The 22,577-nt window shown below is 36.9% G+C and overlaps 2 protein-coding genes across 2 annotated transcripts in view; one reads left to right on the top strand and one right to left on the bottom strand.

Annotated features, from left to right (window-relative positions):
• vapal (VAMP (vesicle-associated membrane protein)-associated protein A, like) overlaps positions 1-11,305 on the bottom strand; it is a 24,534-nt gene extending 13,229 nt beyond the window's left edge. Inside the window, exon 1 of the mRNA XM_082173243.1 lies at positions 11,148-11,305. Coding sequence (XP_082029369.1) covers positions 11,148-11,205 — 58 coding nt within the window. The 5' untranslated portion in view covers positions 11,206-11,305. The remainder of the gene's footprint in view (positions 1-11,147) is intronic.
• A 1,272-nt stretch (positions 11,306-12,577) lies between these two features.
• Positions 12,578-22,577, top strand: part of nop9 (NOP9 nucleolar protein) — a 29,522-nt gene continuing 19,522 nt past the window's right edge. The window contains exons 1-3 of the mRNA XM_082173040.1: positions 12,578-12,639; positions 13,444-13,642; positions 21,077-21,313. Of these exons, the coding sequence (XP_082029166.1) occupies positions 13,453-13,642; positions 21,077-21,313 (427 nt within the window). The 5' untranslated portion in view covers positions 12,578-12,639; positions 13,444-13,452. The remainder of the gene's footprint in view (positions 12,640-13,443; positions 13,643-21,076; positions 21,314-22,577) is intronic.

Genomic DNA, 22,577 nt, shown 5'->3' with positions numbered 1-22,577 from the left:
AATCTTAATTTTAAAAAAAATTACCCATGTGACTGGTTTTGTGGTCCAGGGTCACATCTTATAATATTGTGAATTATTTTTTTATTTTTTTTAAATAAGTTAACGTTTATCTTATTTTAAGCAACAAAATTGTGCACTCAAATTTATTTTTGCCTCTTGTTAAATTTAACGAATTAAAATAAGCAAAAGTAACACTATTGTTTAATATTTTGTCATAACTTAATTGAATTGTGTTCAATCAACCTAATATATTTAAAACTGAAGTTTACTCAATTAATTTGTGTGAAAACTACATGAATCATTTTTGTTGACAATTTCCCAGCATGCTTTGCAAGGGTAAATTTAGGGATTAAAGTGTTATTTTGTGTGTTATACTCTATACATGCAATAAACCTCTTTCGCAGACCTGCAAAAGTAATAGAGCTGGGTATTGACACAAATTTCACAATTCGATTCGATTTCGATTCACAAACTTGCAATTCGATTTCGATTACGATTCGATTCGATATTGATTATTTTGGATATCAGGGACAATACATGGCAAATTTTCTCAAGGAAAACAAATCTCTTAACTAATGCTGTAACTATGGGAGTCAGTGGTAGCCTATAGGCTTCATTAGCCCACTATAATATTAAAGGTAAAAATTAACTGATGTGTACAAACACTTAAAATACACTTTTATTTATTTATTTTTATAATAATAAAGTTATATGAAATCATATAAAAATGTAAATGGTGGCTGTCATAAAAAACTTTCCAGATTTATTCAAACATGCATTAAATATTGAAGAATATTAAAAATTATAATGAATATCGTCACCTTCCTAAAATAATTGCCTAAGTCATTTTTTGACAAAAATGATTTTTTTGCATAAGTCATCTCCTCATGATGCTGGCCACCTCTGGTAAAATCCCCACATCCTCAGTTGAACAGATCATGCAGTTCTACCCCTGTAGTGTAATGGCCTACAGTATGTCAAGAGTGTGACTTAGGCCGTTTTATTTGGCCCAAGTCAAAAGATTTTACAAGCAATTTTAACATTTTAAAAGGCAAATTTACAAGCTTTTAAAGATGGGAGCTGCATCAAGAAGAACGAACCTCTGAAGTTATTTTTCAAATTTTTTTGTGTTTTCTGAGAAACCTGAAAAAATGACTTAGGCAATTATTTTAGGAAGGTGACGATATGTAATATGGTGCATATATTTAGCAGAATGCTCCTCTCTAGAGTTAATATTTAACTCACTGGATATGGTTTTTCTGAGGTAAATGTGACGTTACATGACATTGTTTACAAGCTGATTTACTGACGTCTTTCCACGGTTGAAACACTGATTGGGCGACTCCATGTCACATGATACAGACTTCAATAAGTTGTACTCTATCTTTAACACACTTTCAGAAGCTCACTCATGTTTATCTCGCGCTGTAACTGGTGTTATTAAGGCGGAAGAGAAGATCATGTGCTTCTCTAGAGCTGAGCCAGAGCGATCTCACGCCACAGCGATGAAACGCTGTTTATGTTTTTGAATTTCGTAAGAAAATGGACGTAATTTGAAATCTGAGACTTTGTTTCATATCAATAGTAACAAAGCACAAAGATTATTGAGATTTATAGGATGGGATGCGGCGCTACAATGTTCCATTCATTCATCAACTGAAAACAGGATGACTAAGCGACTCTTGGGATTTAAGAATCGGTATCGGTTCGTAAAAATGAGAATCGATTAAAATCGAGAAATCAATATTTTTTACCCATCAGCCCTAGTAAATAATATTCAATATTACTCTGTAAAAAGTGGTTTTAATTAAATTGAACACTAGTAGCTTCTATCATTGGAAATATCCGTAGAGTCAAATTAGCTAAAATTATAATGTTGGCGATTTTAGGCACGGCAAAAATTAAATGTAGTCAACCTGACAAAACTTATGAATTTAAGTTCATACAACAAGATTACAATAAATCATTTCAAACAAATTAGATTTTGTTGGAAAAATGTAATTCATTTTCGTGAAAAAAAAAGTTTTCCTTAATTTAATCAAGTTCGTTCCACAGCTTTTTTTTTTTTTTTTTGTGTGTGTGGTAAGTGATGTCATTGTGGTAAATGCAACTTTCATATTTATAGCAATCAAGAACACGGTTTAATAACTACTGCACTGGAGCTTGAGGGGTGTGGGGATCCGGCTTTGAGTTGATCTATCACATAATGTGATTTATTCCAGACCTGGTTTCACTGCGTTCAGATGCCAGAGAAACCTTCTTCTGTGCAAAACATGTATTAGAAACATATGATCCATAAATGTGGCAAACATGGAGGCTAATTATTCTTTATTACATCATCATTTAAACGATGTTAAAGTTGGCATGTGTGCTTGAAGCGCAGTAAGTACAGAGACGCAACAGAGACGGTGTCACGACGTTAGCAGAAGAAATTGCATTAGCGGCGCGGGAAATAAAACCTCCGTTTGTGAAATAATATTGTTCAAATTATACAATTATTACCTGCTCACATGCTCTGATAACGAGAGCTTTGCAGGACTACACATTAATTGATAATTGGTCAAAAAAAATAAATGTTAAATCTGATTCTGTTGCATAGACTTGAATGAAGAATAATACTATATAGATATGAAAATATTGATATTTAATATTATTTTAATATAGGCCTATTTTCTGTCCAATTTTTGTGTTGCTTTAAACGAAAGTGTGGTTATTTTAATGGCTTGTATTTTTTAATTCAGATTCAGTAAAATTTATTTATAATTCTAATAATAATACAATAATAAAAAAAAATGTATAAAAAAAACACGAATTTAAAATAAGAAATTAATCTTTTTTTTTCTTCTTTTTTTTTTTACGTCATTTTCCGTTTCGGTTTAATTAGCACAATTTCATATTGTCCACCAGAATTTGCATGGAAATGCACGTTTATTTATATGACAGAAAACAGGACAATTTGGTACAACCATCATCTCTCCTCACAATCAAATCCCGCTTCAGCTTTTCCGATGGTCTTTTGGATCAGATGAACGGAGATGATATGCAATTAGCCTTCAAAAGCCAGGATCTTATGACTGAGCATGTCACGTATTAGTGGATTAGAGGAGTCCTGCAGGATAAAGCCAAGGAATGGACTTATTTTTGTAAACACGGTCCAGAGCACCAGATGCTCGACCTTGGAAATTAGCTTCTGCTGAACTTGTGAGAAGGAGGATTGTTGTGCGCAACATGAGAAGTGAATAAACTCACATCAAGAGAAGCATCGGAGGGAATCATAATCATGTCAAGGATGAGAGAGAGAAATCTAATCAGAAACGGTGTGACTTCAGGTCAAACATATGAACGTTCATGATTCCCACTGAGAAGACTTCTGTGTGATGCCAGACGACAATACCAGTTTTCTGTTCTTCTACTGTATATACAGTTAGTCGTTTAAGCTCAACTACTGTCATGGAGCAACAGTTAGGCTAGTTAAATAAACGATTGACATGTTTACATTAGATATAACCTGAGATAAATCAATGTTTTTCATGCAATTTTGAGGCTATTTTGCTTCCATAAAATTTCAGACTTGTAGAAAGAAAACATCCAAAATACGCATTAAAGTGTTTATTTTATTGCATCTATAGATTTCAAATCTTTAAATGCGGTGTATATTCTGAAGGTTTGTTCATTTATCATATTATATTAAAAACATGGTGTCCGTTTCAGTCCATTTTCTGATTTATATCCCAATGAATTATGAATCTGGCTTTATTCAATGTTAAGATAAATGCATATTTAATTAGATAATGCCTAATTTGCATATTTTAACGTAACATTTCAGGAAACCTGCAGTATTGGGATTAATGAACCTGGGGAACGTGTGGATAAACCGTACATGAACACATGGAAAATGTCTATTTCAAGCCAACCAAACACTGAGAGCATCACTCTCCAACCAAACACTCTCCAACGTGTGATTCCTGCAGTTAATAATCCACAAACCGTTAGAGATAAACAGATATTTAATGCATTCGCTTCCTCTAAACACAATCCTTGCTCTCGTCTCCCAAACATTTCCTCCTGCATAATCTCTATTCTTCTCCTTTTTGCTGTAAATCAGCGCACAGACAAATTGGATCACAAATCTTCTTGCTTCTAAGGCCGAGTGTCCACTAGCCAGCTAACGCCTAGCTGTGGGCGCTTGAGAGCGTTTTACCAGCGCAGCATTTTATTCAGTTGAGACGCTTTGCTTGTTATGATACGGAATATCCGCGAAAGTGTTACTAGTATCTCATCTCACACATATTTTGTTTCTGTGTTGATTCTATATTAGAATGTCGATACAATGTAACGTATTTTCTCTGGATCTTGTTTTAAATTATGTTCCGTTATTAAGCTTGTTGTTGTCGTCTGTTGACGTTGTACAAGCAGAATTTGGCGGTTGGTCGGTGTGGTATTAGTCCCGCCCCTCCTCCACTGTGATTGGACGGTTGAGTAAAAACTGACACTAGCCGCGTTTCCATAACCCTTCAAATTGCGCAAATTGAAATTGCGAATTGAAAATACGCCCAATGGAAACACGTCAATTTCGCAAAAACTCCCATTTATCGCAAAAAAGTTTCTCCGCTCGCATGAGGTGGTTTTTCAGGCAATTCGAAAAAGAAATATTTCGCAAAGATGCAATGGAAACAGTTTTTGCGCATTTACAGGTCACCTGACGTAGACGACGCAGTGTGTTTGGACAGAATACGAGACAGAGCTCTTTATTAAACTCATAAAAGATAAAAAAGAATTACAGGAATACTGGATTCTAAACCTCAAATAAATGCCACAATCAAGACCTGGAAGCAGATCTGAGGGAGAAACTCCTCATTTGTGCCGCTCACAGGTATAAGGGTCGTTCCTCACCATTAATGCTTGGAAAACACACATACATCTCCTTCCATTAATAATAATGGCTAGTGCAGTGGCTGAGATATAGTACATAAACCTACCAGCATCTGTTTTGCGCAAACCTGTAATGGAAACGCACCTAGTGATGAGCGCTGCGTTTCACCCAAAGTTGAACATTCTGAAAAAAACACTCAGCGCCTCGTTACGCTCATGGCGTTTTAAAAACGCGGCGCTCCCATTGAAAACAATTGAAAATATATGCCAGCCGCGTGAAAAAACGTGTTGCTGGACACACGGCCTAATTGAGGCTATTTCCCTATCACTTCTCGCGTGTGTTTGGTTGTGAAACGTAGTTTGCGGATCAGACATGAAGTTGTCGGCGATTCTTCCTCTTGTAAAGTCACGCGGTGTGAAACCTCATCGTGTGTGTGTGAACACAGCAGTGGCTGAATGCTAACACAGATAGTCGTGCAGTGTGAGAAGAACAGTGATCTGACTACTTAGAAAATCGTGCAGTGTGAACTCGGCATCAAAATGACAATTTAGGGCGTTTTTACATCTGAAAGTTCATGCACCAAAGTTCATGTTTTGATACATTCAGTAAGTTTTGGTTTGGTTTCACATTGCAATTATGCGAGCGCACTAAAGCACTTTACATGACGTACTCGCGTCCTGTCGTCATCATCTCTGTGGGCTGCATCTTGACAGTGATTGGTCTGTAAACGGACGTGCGTCTAACGTCAGCGTGTTGTCAGTTCGGCGGGTAACTTTTGTGTCATCGATTTGTTTTTGTTATTAGGAAGATTTTATATTCATCAAACTAAATGGAGAAACTCAAAACCCAAGTTTGCTCAATTTAAAGCAGCCTTTAAAATGTATTTAGAGTCTGTAAAGCTTTTTTTTTTTTTTTTATCAAAAAGCCCAAAGATCTGTATCTCTGCTAAATGAATATAACATTTTTTTGTTGTTATAACCCTTTATTTTTAAGTTTATTTTTTATTTTTTTATTTCAAGTTATACTTACCAAATGTGAAAATGTGTAAAAGAAATGTGTCAAGAACTTGATATTGAATTTAGAAAAAAAGTTAAAAAATCAATTAAAAAAGAATAAATGAACAGACGCATATCGTTGATAATTGATTGCGCAATCGATCGGACCAGCCAACGCAAGTTTAGAAAACGAAAATAGGGAATCGATTTTAACGGTCTTCTCTCGGAGCTCGTCACGATATGCCCATAGTGAACGCGCGTCACACAGCGACGGCAGACTCTGACACACACACACATAACAGCAGATTATACTTCTGCATAATTTGTCTCTTTTTACTACAAAACTGTGAATTCTGCTGGTATTCAGACGGTTCGGGCTACAGTTTGACATTTCTAATGGTAAACACAGCCATGTTGAAGACTGCAGTAATGCTTTTCATTGATGTCATGGCTTATTGTTTTCCGAGAATGTTGCACTCCTGTTTGTCATTGTGCACGAAACTTCACGCCAGTAAATCATCAGGAATATTTGCTGACTTGTGCGCGTCTCAAGCGTGGCGCGCCCTCTTTACGTTCGTCCTAATGCCTGTTAGTTGTCCGTGGATTTGCCCATATTTGGCGTTTTAAAATGGAAACGTCTTTAGACATGGAAAATCGTTTTTACAATCGATTCAATGATCACTTATGTCTCAAAAATCAAACAGGATTTTTTCACAAAAGTGCCAGCCCTACTCGAGGCTAGTTCTAATGAACCAAATGAACGTCCTCGTTGTGCGAACATTTTATGGTCACGCCAGGAGAAGAAGAGCAAGCAATCCTGCGGGAACCACCGGAACTTCCTGTAAATGTTCTGAAAGTACGAACCATACAGAAAATGCGTTCACTCTAGAAACGAACCAAACCTTTGTTCAGTTTGATCCAGAGCGAGACTACCTTTTTTCGTCTGACCAAATTTCGTCTGTTTGATCCGGATCATGGTCCGGGCGGAGGGTTCACACCTGTCATTTTGATCCGGATCAAACTGAAAAGTCCCAAAAATCCAGACCAAACAAAAGTAGGTGTGAAAGGACCCTTAGCGGCTAAGCTAAAGGGCTAGCGTAGAGCCCTGGAGATGTAAAGAGGCTGAATCCCAGCAGGAGTGTGAGAAGCAGGGCAGCGGCGGGTTGATGGACGCTGTATTTAGCTCAGGGTTCCTCTTTCTGTCACCTCATTCATTTACTGAGTTACAGACCCATCCAGAACATCAACACATCGCCCTTGAGTTTCTGTAGCCGGCCAGCACAACACCACGACTGGGATTTGACTGGATCCTCTGGAAGCTCGTTTACACCACAAGATAAAAAAATGTAAAAAGCTAATTGCAACCTTTTAATCTCGTAATTCTGACGACTTTGTTTTTATACCTTTTGTCTCAAATTTGTGAGAATTAAACTGGAAATAAAAAATTTTTTTTAAGTAAATTTCTGACTTTTTTCTTAGAATCATGAGATATAAACTCGCAATTGCGAGAACGTGACCCTAAAATAATACAATAAACATTCGTTTAACAACATGAAACCCTACATAAATGTACATAAATAATATGAATGAAATGAAATGTGAGCTGTCCCACTGAGGATTCTGGGATTGACCATTTACGGTTGCAAAATGTTAATTGCAGTCTAAATATTTAATTAATTTGAATTGTTTACGTGTTAATCGGGTTGAATGAATGATTCAATGACTCAGTCAGGACTTCACTCGTTTCATTACTCGATGAATCCGCGTTTTTGAACGAATCTCTTGAATTAATGATTCAATGGAAAGTAGATTTTTTTTTTAAGTTAATTGTATCGCCACCTACTGGTGTAACAATATAAAACGATCAATCGCTCTAAAGTGAATGTTTTCGTTAGCTGAGATAAATATAAACACAGAAAACTAAATAGCCTACATACATAACTTGTGAAAAAGAGAAGAAAACGGATTATAACAAATTGATTTAGTCTTTGCTGTGGTATGAAATTTGCCATTAAGAATAATGAAATTCTACAGGTATTAACGACTGAAGTTATGACATCTTGATGCCCTTTACGACAGCACCGCCACCGGATCAGAGGAAGTTCAGGAGGAATAAATAAAGATCTGTTTCTAATCATAATCTCATGCTGCCACTTACTGTCAGCAGAACTTGCCCAAAAAAACATGATTAAGATCTTGAACGCAGGTCTCGAGAGTCCAGCCATACGTCAAACTCCCTGCCAAGACGCCCAGACACTTCATCTCAGGCTCCAGAACCTCAAAGTCTTTTTCATGCAAAGACATTATTAAAAATTCAAAGGCATAACCCAAAATCAACCAGATACTAGACTATAGTTTAAAACTGTGGGGTCTTCAAAATAAATTAATATTTATATTCATCAAGGATGCATGAAATTGATCAAATGAGACATTTATAGTGTTACAAAAGATTCTATTTCAATTAAATGCGGTTCTTTTGAACTTTCTATTAAAATAGTCATTTTTCAACACTGATAATAATCATACATGTTTCTTGATCATCAAATCATCATATTAGAAGGATTTCTGAAGGATCATGTGACACTGAAGACTGGAGTAATGATGCTGAAAATTCAGCTTTGATCACATGATATAAATTACACCATTATATATTCACATAGAAAACAACGGATTTACATTAGAATAATATTTCATAATTTTTGCTGTATTTTTGATCAAATAAGTGCAGTCTTATAAGAGACTCTTTCAAAGCATCAACAAATCTTACCGACCACTAACTTTTAAACAATACTGTTGTATCACAACATCTGGTTCAAAGCAAAAAATTACAATTAATTGCTAAAAGATCGTGATCTCAATTCAAACACATCAGCGATTTTATTCCTAAATGACAACAATTCACCTTTAACTATTCAACTTTTGACAGAACCACACCAGAACATTCAGACCTGCGTTCTGATCCAGGAGATATATTACAGGAAAATCAATCCTTTAGATTGAATTATCCAAAATCCTCAAATTTAAAAGACCCAATTTATACTGTGAAAAATAAATATTATAAATGTGTATAAAATATACATTTTGTTCTATTCACTATAGTACTGTACTATGTATTATTGATTTTTATATTTGTATATTATATAATATTAAAAATCATATTACATTATATTTGTATATATTTATTGGTTGTATTACTTATTTTTACAATTAATTTTAATCCGTTCATCATTATATATTTTATTACCATTTAATTTTTACTTTAATATTTGCTATTTATGTATTTATTTTATAAATGTATTCATATCAAATTTGTACTTTTAATCTATTTAATATTTGTATTATTTATTTTTTTACGCTTTTTCTCTAAACATATTTAGAGTATCATAATTAATGTTATAATTATATCTGAAATTTTTGGGAAGTATTATTGATCATTTAGATTGAAGTTATTTTATGTTCTTTCTAACTCATTAAAGTACTGTTATAGTACTGTGTTTATTCATTTATTTTATTTATATTTATTTGTTTATTTACTCATTTATTTTAATGTAATTATTTATGTATTTATATATTTTCTACATTTAAATTTGATTACACCTTTTCTGTAAACATTTCCACATGCTTTCGGGATCCCAGTTTGAAGATTCCAGCACTGAATCGCGTCTCAAGAGTCCGACTGTGATCAGGATTACAAAACCTACATCTGACGAACACCGTCGAGTATTTCGCCATCAAACAAGTCAATTTGATTGAGTTTTGGTTGATCATCTGTTCCCAGAGTCTCACAAAACACACCCCAGAACGTCTTTGGGTATAATCAGCCGTATCACAGCATTAGTTACTCATTTATCCAGGACGCCTCAGAGAACAAACACTCGTAAAAACACTCCCAAATCTCATCCCACCTATACATGAACGAACCGCTCCGTTATTTATGGCGTATTGGAGCAGATACGGCGGTACATAAAGGTAATAATCCATTCCTAAGGTACTATGACCATCTGATACTGTACGAACTCCTGTACAGTGATGTATCAGCTGGGAATGTCATCATGGTACTTTGAGATATACCATGGTATTTACAGTATAAGGTACTGAGGTTTTCAAACTGGAGTCTGGAGACGCCGGCTGCAAAAATACAAAGAAATGTGAAAAGAAAAAGAAAAAAGGAAAAAAAAGAAAGAAAAAAATTATATATATATAAATAATAACATTAAAACAAATAATAATTTATTAAATAATCTACTCAGACAAATTAAATTAGATTAAAATAAACAAAAATAAAATTGATAAATGCATAAATAAATAAAAAGTTGATTAAAATTAAATAAACAAATAGGCCTAAATATATCAAATTAAAAATAAATAAACAAAACATTTGATTGAAATAAATGATAACATTAAAATAAATAAGTTAAATTCAATTCATGTTTATTTCTATAGAGCTCTTGACAATACACATCATTTAAGCAAATAAATTAGATCAATTACAACATTTTATTAAAATAGTAAAAAAAAAAAAAAAATCTATTAAACATATTAAATTAGATTAAAATTTGACGAACATAACTAAAGATAGATTAGTAGAAAGTAGATTAAAATTAAATAAATACATTTAACAGTATTACTATAGTATAACTATAGTGAGAGGAAAAAATAAATACATTTATATGTATTAGATTAGATAAATGACTTGTAAATTTTAAGACGGTTCCGAAAAGATTGAGAAATAAAGTACTACGGTATAATACGACGAGAGAAGCTATCAGATGGTAAAGCTACTGTACTTTGATATTACCTTTGTAATAAAATACCTTCACTACTCCACAAGGAAGTACCATGGTACAATCCAAAATAAACATGGCAGTACCATGGTACCTGACTTTCTTTTAAAAGTACCGTGCACATATTATGGTACATAAAATGCTATATCATACCGAAGTACTACGGTACAGTAACTGTACTTTAATTCAAAGGTTTTTCTTTATTAACGCATCCACGTAAGCACTGGACAGCTACATTTCTGCTTTTTTTCCTTTAAAACGACGTGGCAGTGTTAATCAACCCTGACAAACGAATCAGAACCAACCGATACCAGGTCCAGTCGCCTTCCTGCTGACTGTGTGTGTGAGACCGGGACGCGCGAGCATCAGCGTCCGCTTGTCAGTTAATCGAGCGCGGGGATCCAACGCGGCCCACACCGCTTTTCTGCATAATAGCGTCACAAAACCCGCTTACACTTCACCAGAACCCACTGGATGTCAGCGTTACTCCCTTACCTTTGAATTTCAGGTCGTTCGGAGGGTCTAAGACGAGGATTTGCTCCAGTTTGGACATGTTTCTGGCCGGGAAGGTGACGGTTGGTTCCGGAGGTCAATCCCAAACCCTTCCACTGAGTCACTCAGTGAGCGCGCCGGCGGCGGGAGTGCGCAGCGCGTTCCCACATGGACGCGCGGGGCGGTCTGTTCGCGTTCTGTTAATCCATCGTTGTAGGTTTTTTTTTTTTTAAACTTAACTCGATTTGTTAAGTCCATATTGGTAAATAAATTCAATATAAGCTGTAATTTCGGCCCCGTGGCCTTTGTACCCAGAACATTCTCCCAGTTAAACGTTTTAGAAAGTCAAAATTATTGACATACTAATTCATACTTTAGAATAAAAGTCGAAATTATGACCAAAAAAAAAAAAAAAAAAATGTATGGCATACTAAATCTAAATTATGAGATATTTACATGCCTTAATTATGACTTTTTATGGCATAATTTTATAACTATGATTTAAAGCATTACTTTTATAAGTCTATAGTTTTTTTTATTGTTCATTGTTAATGCCTAAAATATAGAGGAACTACTGTAATTATACACCAAATTATTATTATTATTATTATTATTATTATTAATTATTTTTAAACGTCCGTGTTCTGCGTGACAGGACTTTTTTATTCTATGTTTTTATTGAATGCCAGTCACATACAAATAATTAATATGACAATAATCCAACATATAGTGTACAAATATTAAACAAATATATACTACAGCAAATCGGAAAAGAAAATATAGAGTGTAATTTGCTTGACAGGACTTTTGTTTGTGAATAAACTCGTAAACTCGATTTGATTTGTTGTAAACTCGATTTGTTAGGTCCATATTGGTAAATAAATTCAATATAAGCTGTACTTTCGGCCTCGTGGCCTTTGGACCCAAAACATTCTCTCAGGAAAACGTTTAGAAAGTCAAAATGATGGCATACCAAGTCATCATTTTTAATTTGCATGTCATATTTATAGCAGTATCATTAATTAATTATGAAATCATTTTTATTCATCGAAATTATGAGATATTTACATGCCATAATTATGTCTTTTTATGGTATCATTTCATAGTTATGATTTAAAGCATTCCTTTTTTAAGTTGAAAGTTTTTATAGTTCATTGTTAATGCCTAAAATATAGAGAAACTACTGTAATTATACACCAAATTATGTTTGTTTTTTTATATATATATAAAAAAAACGTTCATGTTCTGCGTGACAGGACTTTATTTTTTTTATTGAATGCCAGTCACATACAAATAATAAACATGACAATAATCCAACATATAGTGTACACATATTAAACAAATATAGACTTCAACAAACAGGAAACGAAAATACAGTGTAATTTGCGTGGCAGGACTTTTGTTTGTGAAACGGCTGCTGTCCGTGTCATCGCGTCGCTCTTGCGTCATCAGGTTGCGTCGCCTTCTGCGTACACATGTGAGCAGAAGCACACTGGTAAGCTCAATATTACATACTATTTATTATTTATGTGCTTATCGCATTTTTTTTGCACGCTTATCAGTGCAATAATTGATCGTGCTGATTAATCTAGTGACTCGATACTTAAGCGATTGTCGCTCGTATTATTGTCAACTATTTTGATACTATTGACAGTAACTAACCGGAGTCAGGACCATCGTTATAATAACATGGTGATTGTACAATTACCTTTGTTGTTTTAGTGGTATTCTTCATAATAACATGCACTAGCATGGAAAATACCGTTTAAAATACTATAAATCAAAGTACCATGGAAGACCATAACCGCCACAAGTAAATACAAAATATCATGCTTTAGTAAATGTAAAGTATGACACAAAAAGGTCATAATTATAGTAAAAAATGTCTAAATTATGACATGCTACACCATTACTGTGAGATTATATAATCGAAATTATGACTTTCTATGTCATAATTAAGACTTTTATGTCATGAATATGATTTTTGTCATTTTTTAATTTTGCTCTTATAAATATGACTTTGTATGTCATATTTTCAACTTTTATCTCAATATTATTATTTACAGAAACATAATGTTTTTTCTTATGTGGTGGAAATGTGTGTGTGTTTTTTTTGTTTTTTTTTTACTCTTACCGTGATGATAACGTATTTCTGTAGTATCATGTGAACATATGAATATGGTAATTTAATTCTTGGTTTAGTACAACAACAACAAAAATACTGTGGCAGTGCCATATTAATACCATCATAATACAGTGTTTCCTCAGATAATAATCAAATGTATTTTTTATACTTGAGATCAAGGTGATGCTTGAGAAGATGGAAGCCAAAGGTCAAAGGTTATTGAAGGGTAAACAGAAGGGTCATAAACGGGTCGTCCAGGGGAACATCAGTGACGGCGGGTCGAAGAAGCAACGGCTCGACGGCGGGACGGTCAGTTACTTCCGGCGCGTCAGTGACCGACTCAAAGAGGGATTCACCGATGAGGAGGACAAAGGTGAGCCTGATGAAAACAAGATGACCATGATGGTGTGAGTCCAGGTGTGTTGTGTCCAGGTGTGTTTTTGTGTGTCCAGGTGTGTTTTTGTGTGTCCAGGTGTGTTGTTGTGTGTCCAGGTGTGTCCAGGTGTGTGTGTCCAGGTGTGTTGTTGTGTGTCCAGGAGTGTTTTTGTGTGTCCAGGTGTGTTCTTGTGTGTCCAGGTGTGTGTGTCCAGGTGTGTTGTGTGTTCAGGTGTGTTGTGTGTTCAGGTGTGTTGTGTGTCCAGGTGTGTTGTGTGTCCAGGTGTGTAGTTGTTGTGTGTCCAGGTGTGTGTGTCCAGGTGTGTTGTGTGTCCAGGTGTGTTGTGTGTTCAGGTGTGTTGTGTGTCCAGGTGTGTTGTGTGTTCAGGTGTGTTGTGTGTCCAGGTGTGTTGTGTGTCCAGGTGTGTAGTTGTTGTGTGTCCAGGTGTGTAGTTGTTGTGTGTCCAGGTGTGTGTGTCCAGGTGTGTTGTGTGTCCAGGTGTGTTGTGTGTTCAGGTGTGTTGTGTGTCCAGGTGTGTTGTGTGTCCAGGTGTGTAGTTGTTGTGTGTCCAGGTGTGTAGTTGTTGTGTGTCCAGGTGTGTGTGTCCAGGTGTGTTGTGTGTCCAGGTGTGTTGTGTGTCCAGGTGTGTAGTTGTTGTGTGTCCAGGTGTGTAGTTGTTGTGTGTCCAGGTGTGTGTGTCCAGGTGTGTTGTGTGTCCAGGTGTGTTGTGTGTTCAGGTGTGTTGTGTGTCCAGGTGTGTTGTGTGTTCAGGTGTGTTGTGTGTCCAGGTGTGTTGTGTGTCCAGGTGTGTAGTTGTTGTGTGTCCAGGTGTGTGTGTCCAGGTGTGTTGTGTGTTCAGGTGTGTTGTGTGTTCAGGTGTGTTGTGTGTCCAGGTGTGTTGTGTGTCCAGGTGTGTAGTTGTTGTGTGTTCAGGTGTGTGTGTGTTGTGTGTGTGTCCAGGTGTGCTCAGGTGTGTTGTTGTGCTCAGGTGTGTTCAGGTGTGTGTGTGTTGTTGTGCTCAGGTGTGTTGTGTGTGTCCAGGTGTGCTCAGTAGGGCTGGGTATCGATTCAGATGTTACAATTCGATTCGATTTCGATTCGCAAGCTCTAATTCGATTTCGATTCTCGATTCGATTTTCGATTTCGATTCTCGATTCGATTTTTCCAATTTCGATTCTAAATGAATTTCGATTCGACTCACTCAATGAATATTAAATACAAATCCTATATTTATTAAAAAAAGAAAAAGAAAAGAAAAAAAAGTGAACAAGTTTTCAAGTGTTTAATTAATAAAAAGAAATTAAGAGCTACAAACCTGTATATTAATCTCTTTTTATTTTAGGTACACTTGGGTACATTAAAACAGAACCCAACTCTATATTTCAAATGCATACAATGAATAGACAGGATTTTGATGCAAGATGAAAAATTGATGCTGAAAATTGGACAAGTCAGAACAGTCGCATGTCTTGATCAAACAGGTTAACAATCCTCACATAAACCCACATATAAAAACGTTGCATATAATATAATATGTGCCCTTCCTGTCTAACAGCTAGGCCATACAGAAATTGAATAAAATTATCAAACAGTCTGTGTTGCATTAATTATAAATTATATATTGACTAATCAAAGTTACAAAAGTTCTTTATTCAAGAGCAGTGAGTGTTTTTCTCTGTTCTCTTTGTTCTTTGATTAACTTAAATGACAGAGATAATTAGTGGCTACAGTGTACTGTCCCTTTAAGACCAGCCACTGTTGTTGACAGAGACGCGGAACTCACACGCGGACTCATTCTCTCACGAGGCACAACTCTTCACGTTCGTCATAAGACTGCTCTTATGTTATAAAGATACTCGACAAAAATACATTTTGGCATAATTGTGTGTGTTCTTCGTTCAAGCGCGAAAGATAATTCTATTCTGTGCTGTCTTGTGCGCACGCACGATATCATTGCAAGTTTTTCTGTCACAGTCACGACAGCATTTTGGCAGCATTTTGGTAATATAGCCTAATTGCGTATAGGCTTGTCATAGCGATTGCGATATGATTAAACGTGCAGCACTAATTGAGGTTATTTTATGATTTAGATAAAACTACCATAAAATCTCACAGCATTAGCTATAAAATTGAGTTTGCAAGCCTATGAACAGTGGAGGAAAACTAATACATAAAGATGGAAAAAAATCGATTCTTGGCGTTTGAGAATCGATTTTGAATCGACCACATTTTAAAAAACGATTAATCGAAAAATCGATTTTTTTGCCCAGCCCTAGTGCTCAGGTGTGTTGTTGTGCTCAGATGTGTTCAGGTGTGTGTGTGTGTTGTTGTGCTCAGGTGTGTTCAGGTGTGTGTGTGTTGTTGTGTTCAGGTGTGTGTGTGTTGTTGTGCTCAGGTGTGTTCAGGTGTGTGTGTGTTGTTGTGTTCAGGTGTGTGTGTGTTGTTGTGTTCAGGTGTGTGTGTGTGTTGTTGTGCTTAGGTGTGTCCTGGGGCCTGTACCATGAAGCCGGTTTAGGTGGCTAGCCAGCTACAGTATGTTTCAGTTTAGTTTCCGCCAACCCTGGGTTTTAGGTACTATGAAAGTAGCTTGGCTTTAATCGGTGTTCGTTGCCATGGTATCTTACGCTGCACGGCTAACCTGCTCCGGGGCAGGTTATGTTCTGGATTCAAGATCTCAGACTGAAGTTTGACCAATCAGCTGAGAGCAAAGAAACATATAGGTGACGTAACTTATTCCCAGTGTCTGTTACAATGACTTCACCTTTTCTTCCAAATCCTGTGGACATCTCAGCGCAAATTGTTTGACGAGCACTTCGTAGAGAAAGAGTTTTTAGCCAGACAAAATCCCCTTGCCTTTCCTGATAGTTACTTGTATGAAAGATACAGATTTTCCGCGGAAGGAATGTCTTATCTTTGCGAACTTCTTGAGCCGCACATAAAGAATTTAACACGTCGAATTCATGCACTTACTGTACCGCAAATATTGCGTTGCGTTTTTTTTTTTTTTTTTGCAAGTGGTACATTCCTGCACGGTGGGTGACGCACAGAAGCTATAGGGGAAAACACGGTTTGTCGAACCATTCGCAAGGTCGCTCTGCAGGAGTAGGCTACATGAATAGTTTCATTAATAGTGTTCCCCGGACATTTATCGACCATATCCATAAAAGAGGGCTTTTATAAAATTGCCGTTAAGATACATTGATAGGGTGACATCACATGAACACTTTTTTTTTGTTTTTTTTGACAAAAGCAAATTTCACAAATGTACTATACAATACATGTTAAGAATTATTTTAAATATTTTTTTTATTATTCTGTTAATCTTATGATAGGATTCCCTAGAGTCATTGCAATATGCAGTCTATTGCTCCAATCTCCACTGCTCTAGGGGAACATGAGGCAGATTATGTTAATAGGAAGTCCTATCACAGCCTTAATGTTCAGGTAGACATGATGTGAATATGTGAGAGGAATCTTTAAATTAATAGTAACATTAACAGATATAACAATGATCTACTAAACATTTAATCTGCAGACGACTTGTGGTCATGAACGTATGATCACAAGTTTGGATGGCAAATGGCCTGGCTCCAGTGCTTGACTCACGAATTGCTGTGAGTCTGTGTTGTGTCAGCGCTTTGAGGAAAGCAAGTTAAATTTGGCACAGTACTAAACACTGTTAATTTGAACTGAGATAGAAAAACCTACACAATAACCCCCTATCATGACCCTCAGACAGGACCACAGCACCATGTCAATGTGGCCCTCAGTAAAACCAGAGTGAAGATAGAGATGACCTTTGGCCTCCTAAAGGAGTTTAGGTTTTTATTTAACACCGTGGCTAGACTAACAAATAAACAGACATCACCCGAACAAAATATCCCGTTACAGTTCAGTAGTAATGATTTCATGAACTTCTTCACTGAGAAAATAGAAAGCATCAGAACCACAATTGTAAACGTTCAATCTTCAATCGCGCCTTATAGTTCAGCTTCAATTATCACCCCGCAAGAACAATTACAGTGCTTTACAACTATAGAACAAAAAGAGTTAAATAAACTTATCACTTCATCTAAAACAACAACATGTTTATTAGATCCTATACCAACTAAACTACTGAAAGAAGTGTTATCTGTAGTGGAAGAGCCTCTCCTCAATATTATTAACTCGTCTTTATCTTTAGGTCATGTTCCAAGAACATTTAAACTGGCAGTTATAAAACCTCTCATTAAGAAACCACAATTAGATCATAATAATCTAGCAAATTATAGACCCATTTCAAATCTTCCATTTATGTCTAAAATATTAGAAAAAGTGGTGTCCGCTCAACTGGGCTCTTTCTTGCAACAAAATGAGATCTATGAAAAGTTTCAGTCTGGATTCAGACCGCATCATAGCACTGAAACTGCGCTCGTTAAAATCACAAATGATTTACTTTTAGCTTCTGACCAAGGCTGTATCTCAATACTAGTTTTACTTGATCTTAGTGCTGCGTTCGATACTATAGATCACACAATACTCTTAGATCGACTACAAAATTATACTGGTGGTCAAGGACAAGCATTAAGCTGGTTCAAATCATACCTATCTGACCGCTACCATTTTGTCTATTTAAATGGAGAAAAATCGATCATAACTCCAGTAAACTATGGAGTGCCGCAGGGATCTGTGTTAGGCCCTCTGTTATTCTCAATATATATGATGCCACTTGGAAATATTATAAGGAAACATGGAATTAGTTTCCATTGTTATGCTGATGACACTCAAATATATATTTCATCACGGCCGGATGAAACCGCTAAATTTTCCAAATTGACAGAGTGTGTTAAAGATATAAAAGATTGGATGACGCGTAATTTTCTTTTATTAAATCCAGACAAGACAGAGGTAATACTTATCGGTTCAAAAAACCGCCCACAAAACCTCGCACAATACAACTTTAACATCATAGGATGTCCTGTTACTTTATCCGCTACAGTAAAAGACCTGGGTGTCATACTCGATTGCAACCTGTCTTTTGAAAATCATATTTCATATGTTACAAAAACAGCCTTTTTCCACCTTAGAAACATTGCTAAGCTACGTAATATGCTATCAGTTTCTGATGCAGAAAAGTTAGTTCATGCATTCATGACCTCGAGACTGGATTACTGTAATGCTTTATTAGCTGGTTGTCCTGCATCCTCAATAAACAAGCTACAGTTAGTCCAAAATGCCGCCGCTAGAGTTCTTACGAGATCAAGAAAATATGATCATATAACACCGATTTTATCATCACTGCATTGGTTACCTATAAAGTTCCGTATTAATTACAAGGTATTGCTACTGACCTATAAAGCCCTAAACGGCTTAGCTCCAGTCTATTTAACGGATCTTCTATCGCCCTATAATCCATCGCGCTCTTTAAGATCACTAAATTCAAGGCTTTTGGTCATACCTAGGATATCCAGAACCACCAAAGGAGGGAGAGCATTTTCACATTTGGCTCCAAAACTCTGGAATAGTCTTCCTGATACTGTTCGTTGCTCAGACTCGCTCTCCCAGTTTAAAACAAAAGTCGCATCTCTTCAGCCAGGCATTCATATAATCCTACAGTTCAAACTACAATCCGGCCTCTAGCTCATAAATGCCAGAGGAGAACTGGCCCCCGACTGAGCCTGGGTTCACCCAAGGTTTTTTTTCTCCATTAGGTCACCTGATGGAGTTTTAGGACACCATTAGGTCCCTTGATGAAGTTTTTCGGTTCCTTGCCACTGTTGCCTTTGGCTTGCTCAGTTGGGGATATTTTGGGGATATTTAATTTAATTTTATCAATCAATAAATTCCTCTTGGAAAAAACTTTGTTGTATTATTTTAATTTAATACTGTGAAGCTGCTTTGATACAATCTGTATTGTGAAAAGCGCTATACAAATAAACTTGACTTGACTTAAATACTCACCACTTTAAATTATATTTTTATATTTTGTCTTTATCTGCTGCCAAGAACATTTGGAGTTGGGGTTGCATCAAAAATCAATGAATATTGAATAATATGAACAATGAATAATATAATCTTTCTTAGTACATACATGCACATTTTTTATATATTATAAAAATAGGCTATAGGCTATATTACACATATAGGCTACACATACTTATTGTATGTGTATTTATGTAATACATAATTTTACATAAATATAGAACGTATTTGTTTAACTTACACATTAACAATCTGCAATCTTTCTCCAACAGTCTTCTCTTGCTTTGGCAGCAGAGACCGTATTGTTTCGAGCTTGAAATACATATTTAAATTCATCGTAATTATGAATGATTATCTCTTGCTCCTCCGCGGGAAAATATATCGCTCTCGCTCTACTACCCGCGATTGGTTGTTCAGTGTCGACGTCACTCTTTTATGTGCACGCGCGCGTGGAGTAATCATAGCTTAAGGATCAAAGCCTGAGTTGACAGAGAAAGTTGATGAGCTGTGTCATGGTACCAATAAAGCCTGATTGCATCGGTTTGGTTTTGTCAACTCAAAACTAATCCTGTAACCCCGAGTTTGTTCAGCTACCTTCATGGTACAGGCCCCAGGTGTGTTCAGGTGTGTTGTTGTGCTCAGGTGTGTCCAGGTGTGCTCAGGTGTGTTGTTGTGCTCAGGTGTGTTCAGGTGTGTGTGTGTTGTTGTGCTCAGGTGTGTTCAGGTGTGTTGTTGTGTGTCCAGGTGTGCTCAGGTGTGTTGTTGTGCTCAGGTGTGTTCAGGTGTGTGTGTGTTGTTGTGCTCAGGTGTGTTCAGGTGTGTTGTTGTGTGTCCAGGTGTGCTCAGGTGTGTTGTTGTGCTCAGGTGTGTTCAGGTGTGTGTGTGTTGTTGTGCTCAGGTGTGTTCAGGTGTGTTGTTGTGTGTCCAGGTGTGCTCAGGTGTGTTGTTGTGTGTCCAGGTGTGCTCAGGTGTGTTGTTGTGCTCAGGTGTGTTCAGGTGTGTGTGTGTGTTGTTGTGCTCAGGTGTGTTCAGGTGTGTGTGTGTGTTGTTGTGCTCAGGTGTGTTCAGGTGTGTTGTTGTGCTCAGGTGTGTTCAGGTGTGTGTGTGTTGTTGTGCTCAGGTGTGTGTGTGTTGTGTGCTCAGGTGTGTGTGTGTGTTGTGTGCTCAGGTGTGTTCAGGTGTGTTGTTGTGCTCAGGTGTGTGTGTGTGTGTGTTGTGTGCTCAGGTGTGTTCAGGTGTGTTGTTGTGCTCAGGTGTGTGTGTTGTTGTGCTCAGGTGTGTTCAGGTGTGTTGTTGTGCTCAGGTGTGTGTGTGTGTTGTGTGTTCAGGTGTGTGTGTGTTGTTGTGCTCAGGTGTGTTCAGGTGTGTTGTTGTGCTCAGGTGTGTTGTGTGTTCAGGTGTGTGTGTGTTGTTGTGCTCAGGTGTGTGTGTGTTGTTGTGCTCAGGTGTGTGTGTGTGTTGTGTGCTCAGGTGTGTTTGTGGAGAACGTGCTGTCGGAGGTGAAGGGGAAAGCGCTTCTGGTGGCGACGGATATGACGGGGAGTCTGGTTCTGGAGGGTTTGCTGGCGCTGGCCAGTCCGGCTCAGGTCGCAGAAGTGCTGGAGGAACTGGGAGGAGAGACGGGGTCAGAGTTCACAGCCGTGGCGTGTGACCAGTGTGGAGGTCATGTGATGGAGAGCGCAGTGAGACAGGCGCACAGGTGGACAGGTGAGGCCACAGAAATCCAGATTTTAATGTTGTTTATGTGTCTATGTGGTGTTTTTAATATGCTTTAAATTCATAAGTCGTATTTTCTCCTTAAAACTGCAGTGAACCAAAGACAGTCTCAAAAACACGCTTTGATATATATATATATATTAGGGCTGGGAATCGATAAAAAAAATTTAACTAATTAATCGCACAATTTGCTGTGATTAATCGCAATTAATCGCATTTCCCCCAAACTTGTAATCATCAATATTTAAACGTAAAATCACTAATTAAATTAAACAACACACAAAAAAAGGGGAAAAAAAAGAAGAATGTCCACACAAATTGGACAGGAAATAGCCCAATATTCAAATATTAAACATCAATATATTACTCTTCATTCAGTTCTATGCAACATACTCAGACCTTAACAGATTTATTTTTTGACTAATATATATATATATACAGTCATACCAGACTATTACTATTATTACCAGAGCATGTGATCAGAGCAGGTCATTTTACCACTGTTGCCCAGCATGGCTATACCAGCTCAGCAAACAGAAGTCTACTACTGAGACATTTCACCTTATTTGAGCGGACTTTGCTTTTCCAGTGCGTGATCGGTACATGATTGGAGCGTTTGGGCCGTTAACGACAGAGCAGAACACGCAGCGCAAACACAGAGCGGAACATTGAGCAGAGAGCGCGCCGACACACACACACACACACACACACACACACACACACACACACACACACACACACACACACCCACACACACACCCACACACACACACACACGGAACGGAGACCGCGACACACACACGGAGCGGAGACCACGGCGCACACATGGAGCGGAAAAGACCCGCTCATGAAGTTACTAAACAAGCTGCGTGAGAATGAAGCCTGATCGCTGAACACGGAGGGGCGGGACGGCATATTTTCGGCCTTTTCAATAGCAGCCGCAACAGGAAGTCATTAAAACGAGACAAAAAAAGGTGCTGCGTCAATTGTGTTATTTTATTTTTAATGCGTTAAACATCTCAAATTAATCGCAAAGATTAATGCGCTAATTCCCCCAGCCCTAATATATATATACTTTTTTTTATTTTTATATATATATATTTCTAGGGATGCACTGATACCACTTTCTTCAGTACGATCCTGATACTCCTGTTTTTATTTTTTTTTACTTGCCAATACCAAGTATTTTCATTGCATTTAAATGTTCTTTTTTTATATATATATATTGTGCCGAGAGACCAAATGAATATGAATC

Source organism: Leuciscus leuciscus, assembly GCF_965113295.1.
Source record: "Leuciscus leuciscus genome assembly, chromosome: 6".
In the NCBI taxonomy this organism is placed as follows: domain Eukaryota; kingdom Metazoa; phylum Chordata; class Actinopteri; order Cypriniformes; family Leuciscidae; genus Leuciscus; species Leuciscus leuciscus.
Note: the sequence above shows the minus strand (reverse complement) of the source record. Positions and strands in the feature narration are given on the sequence as shown.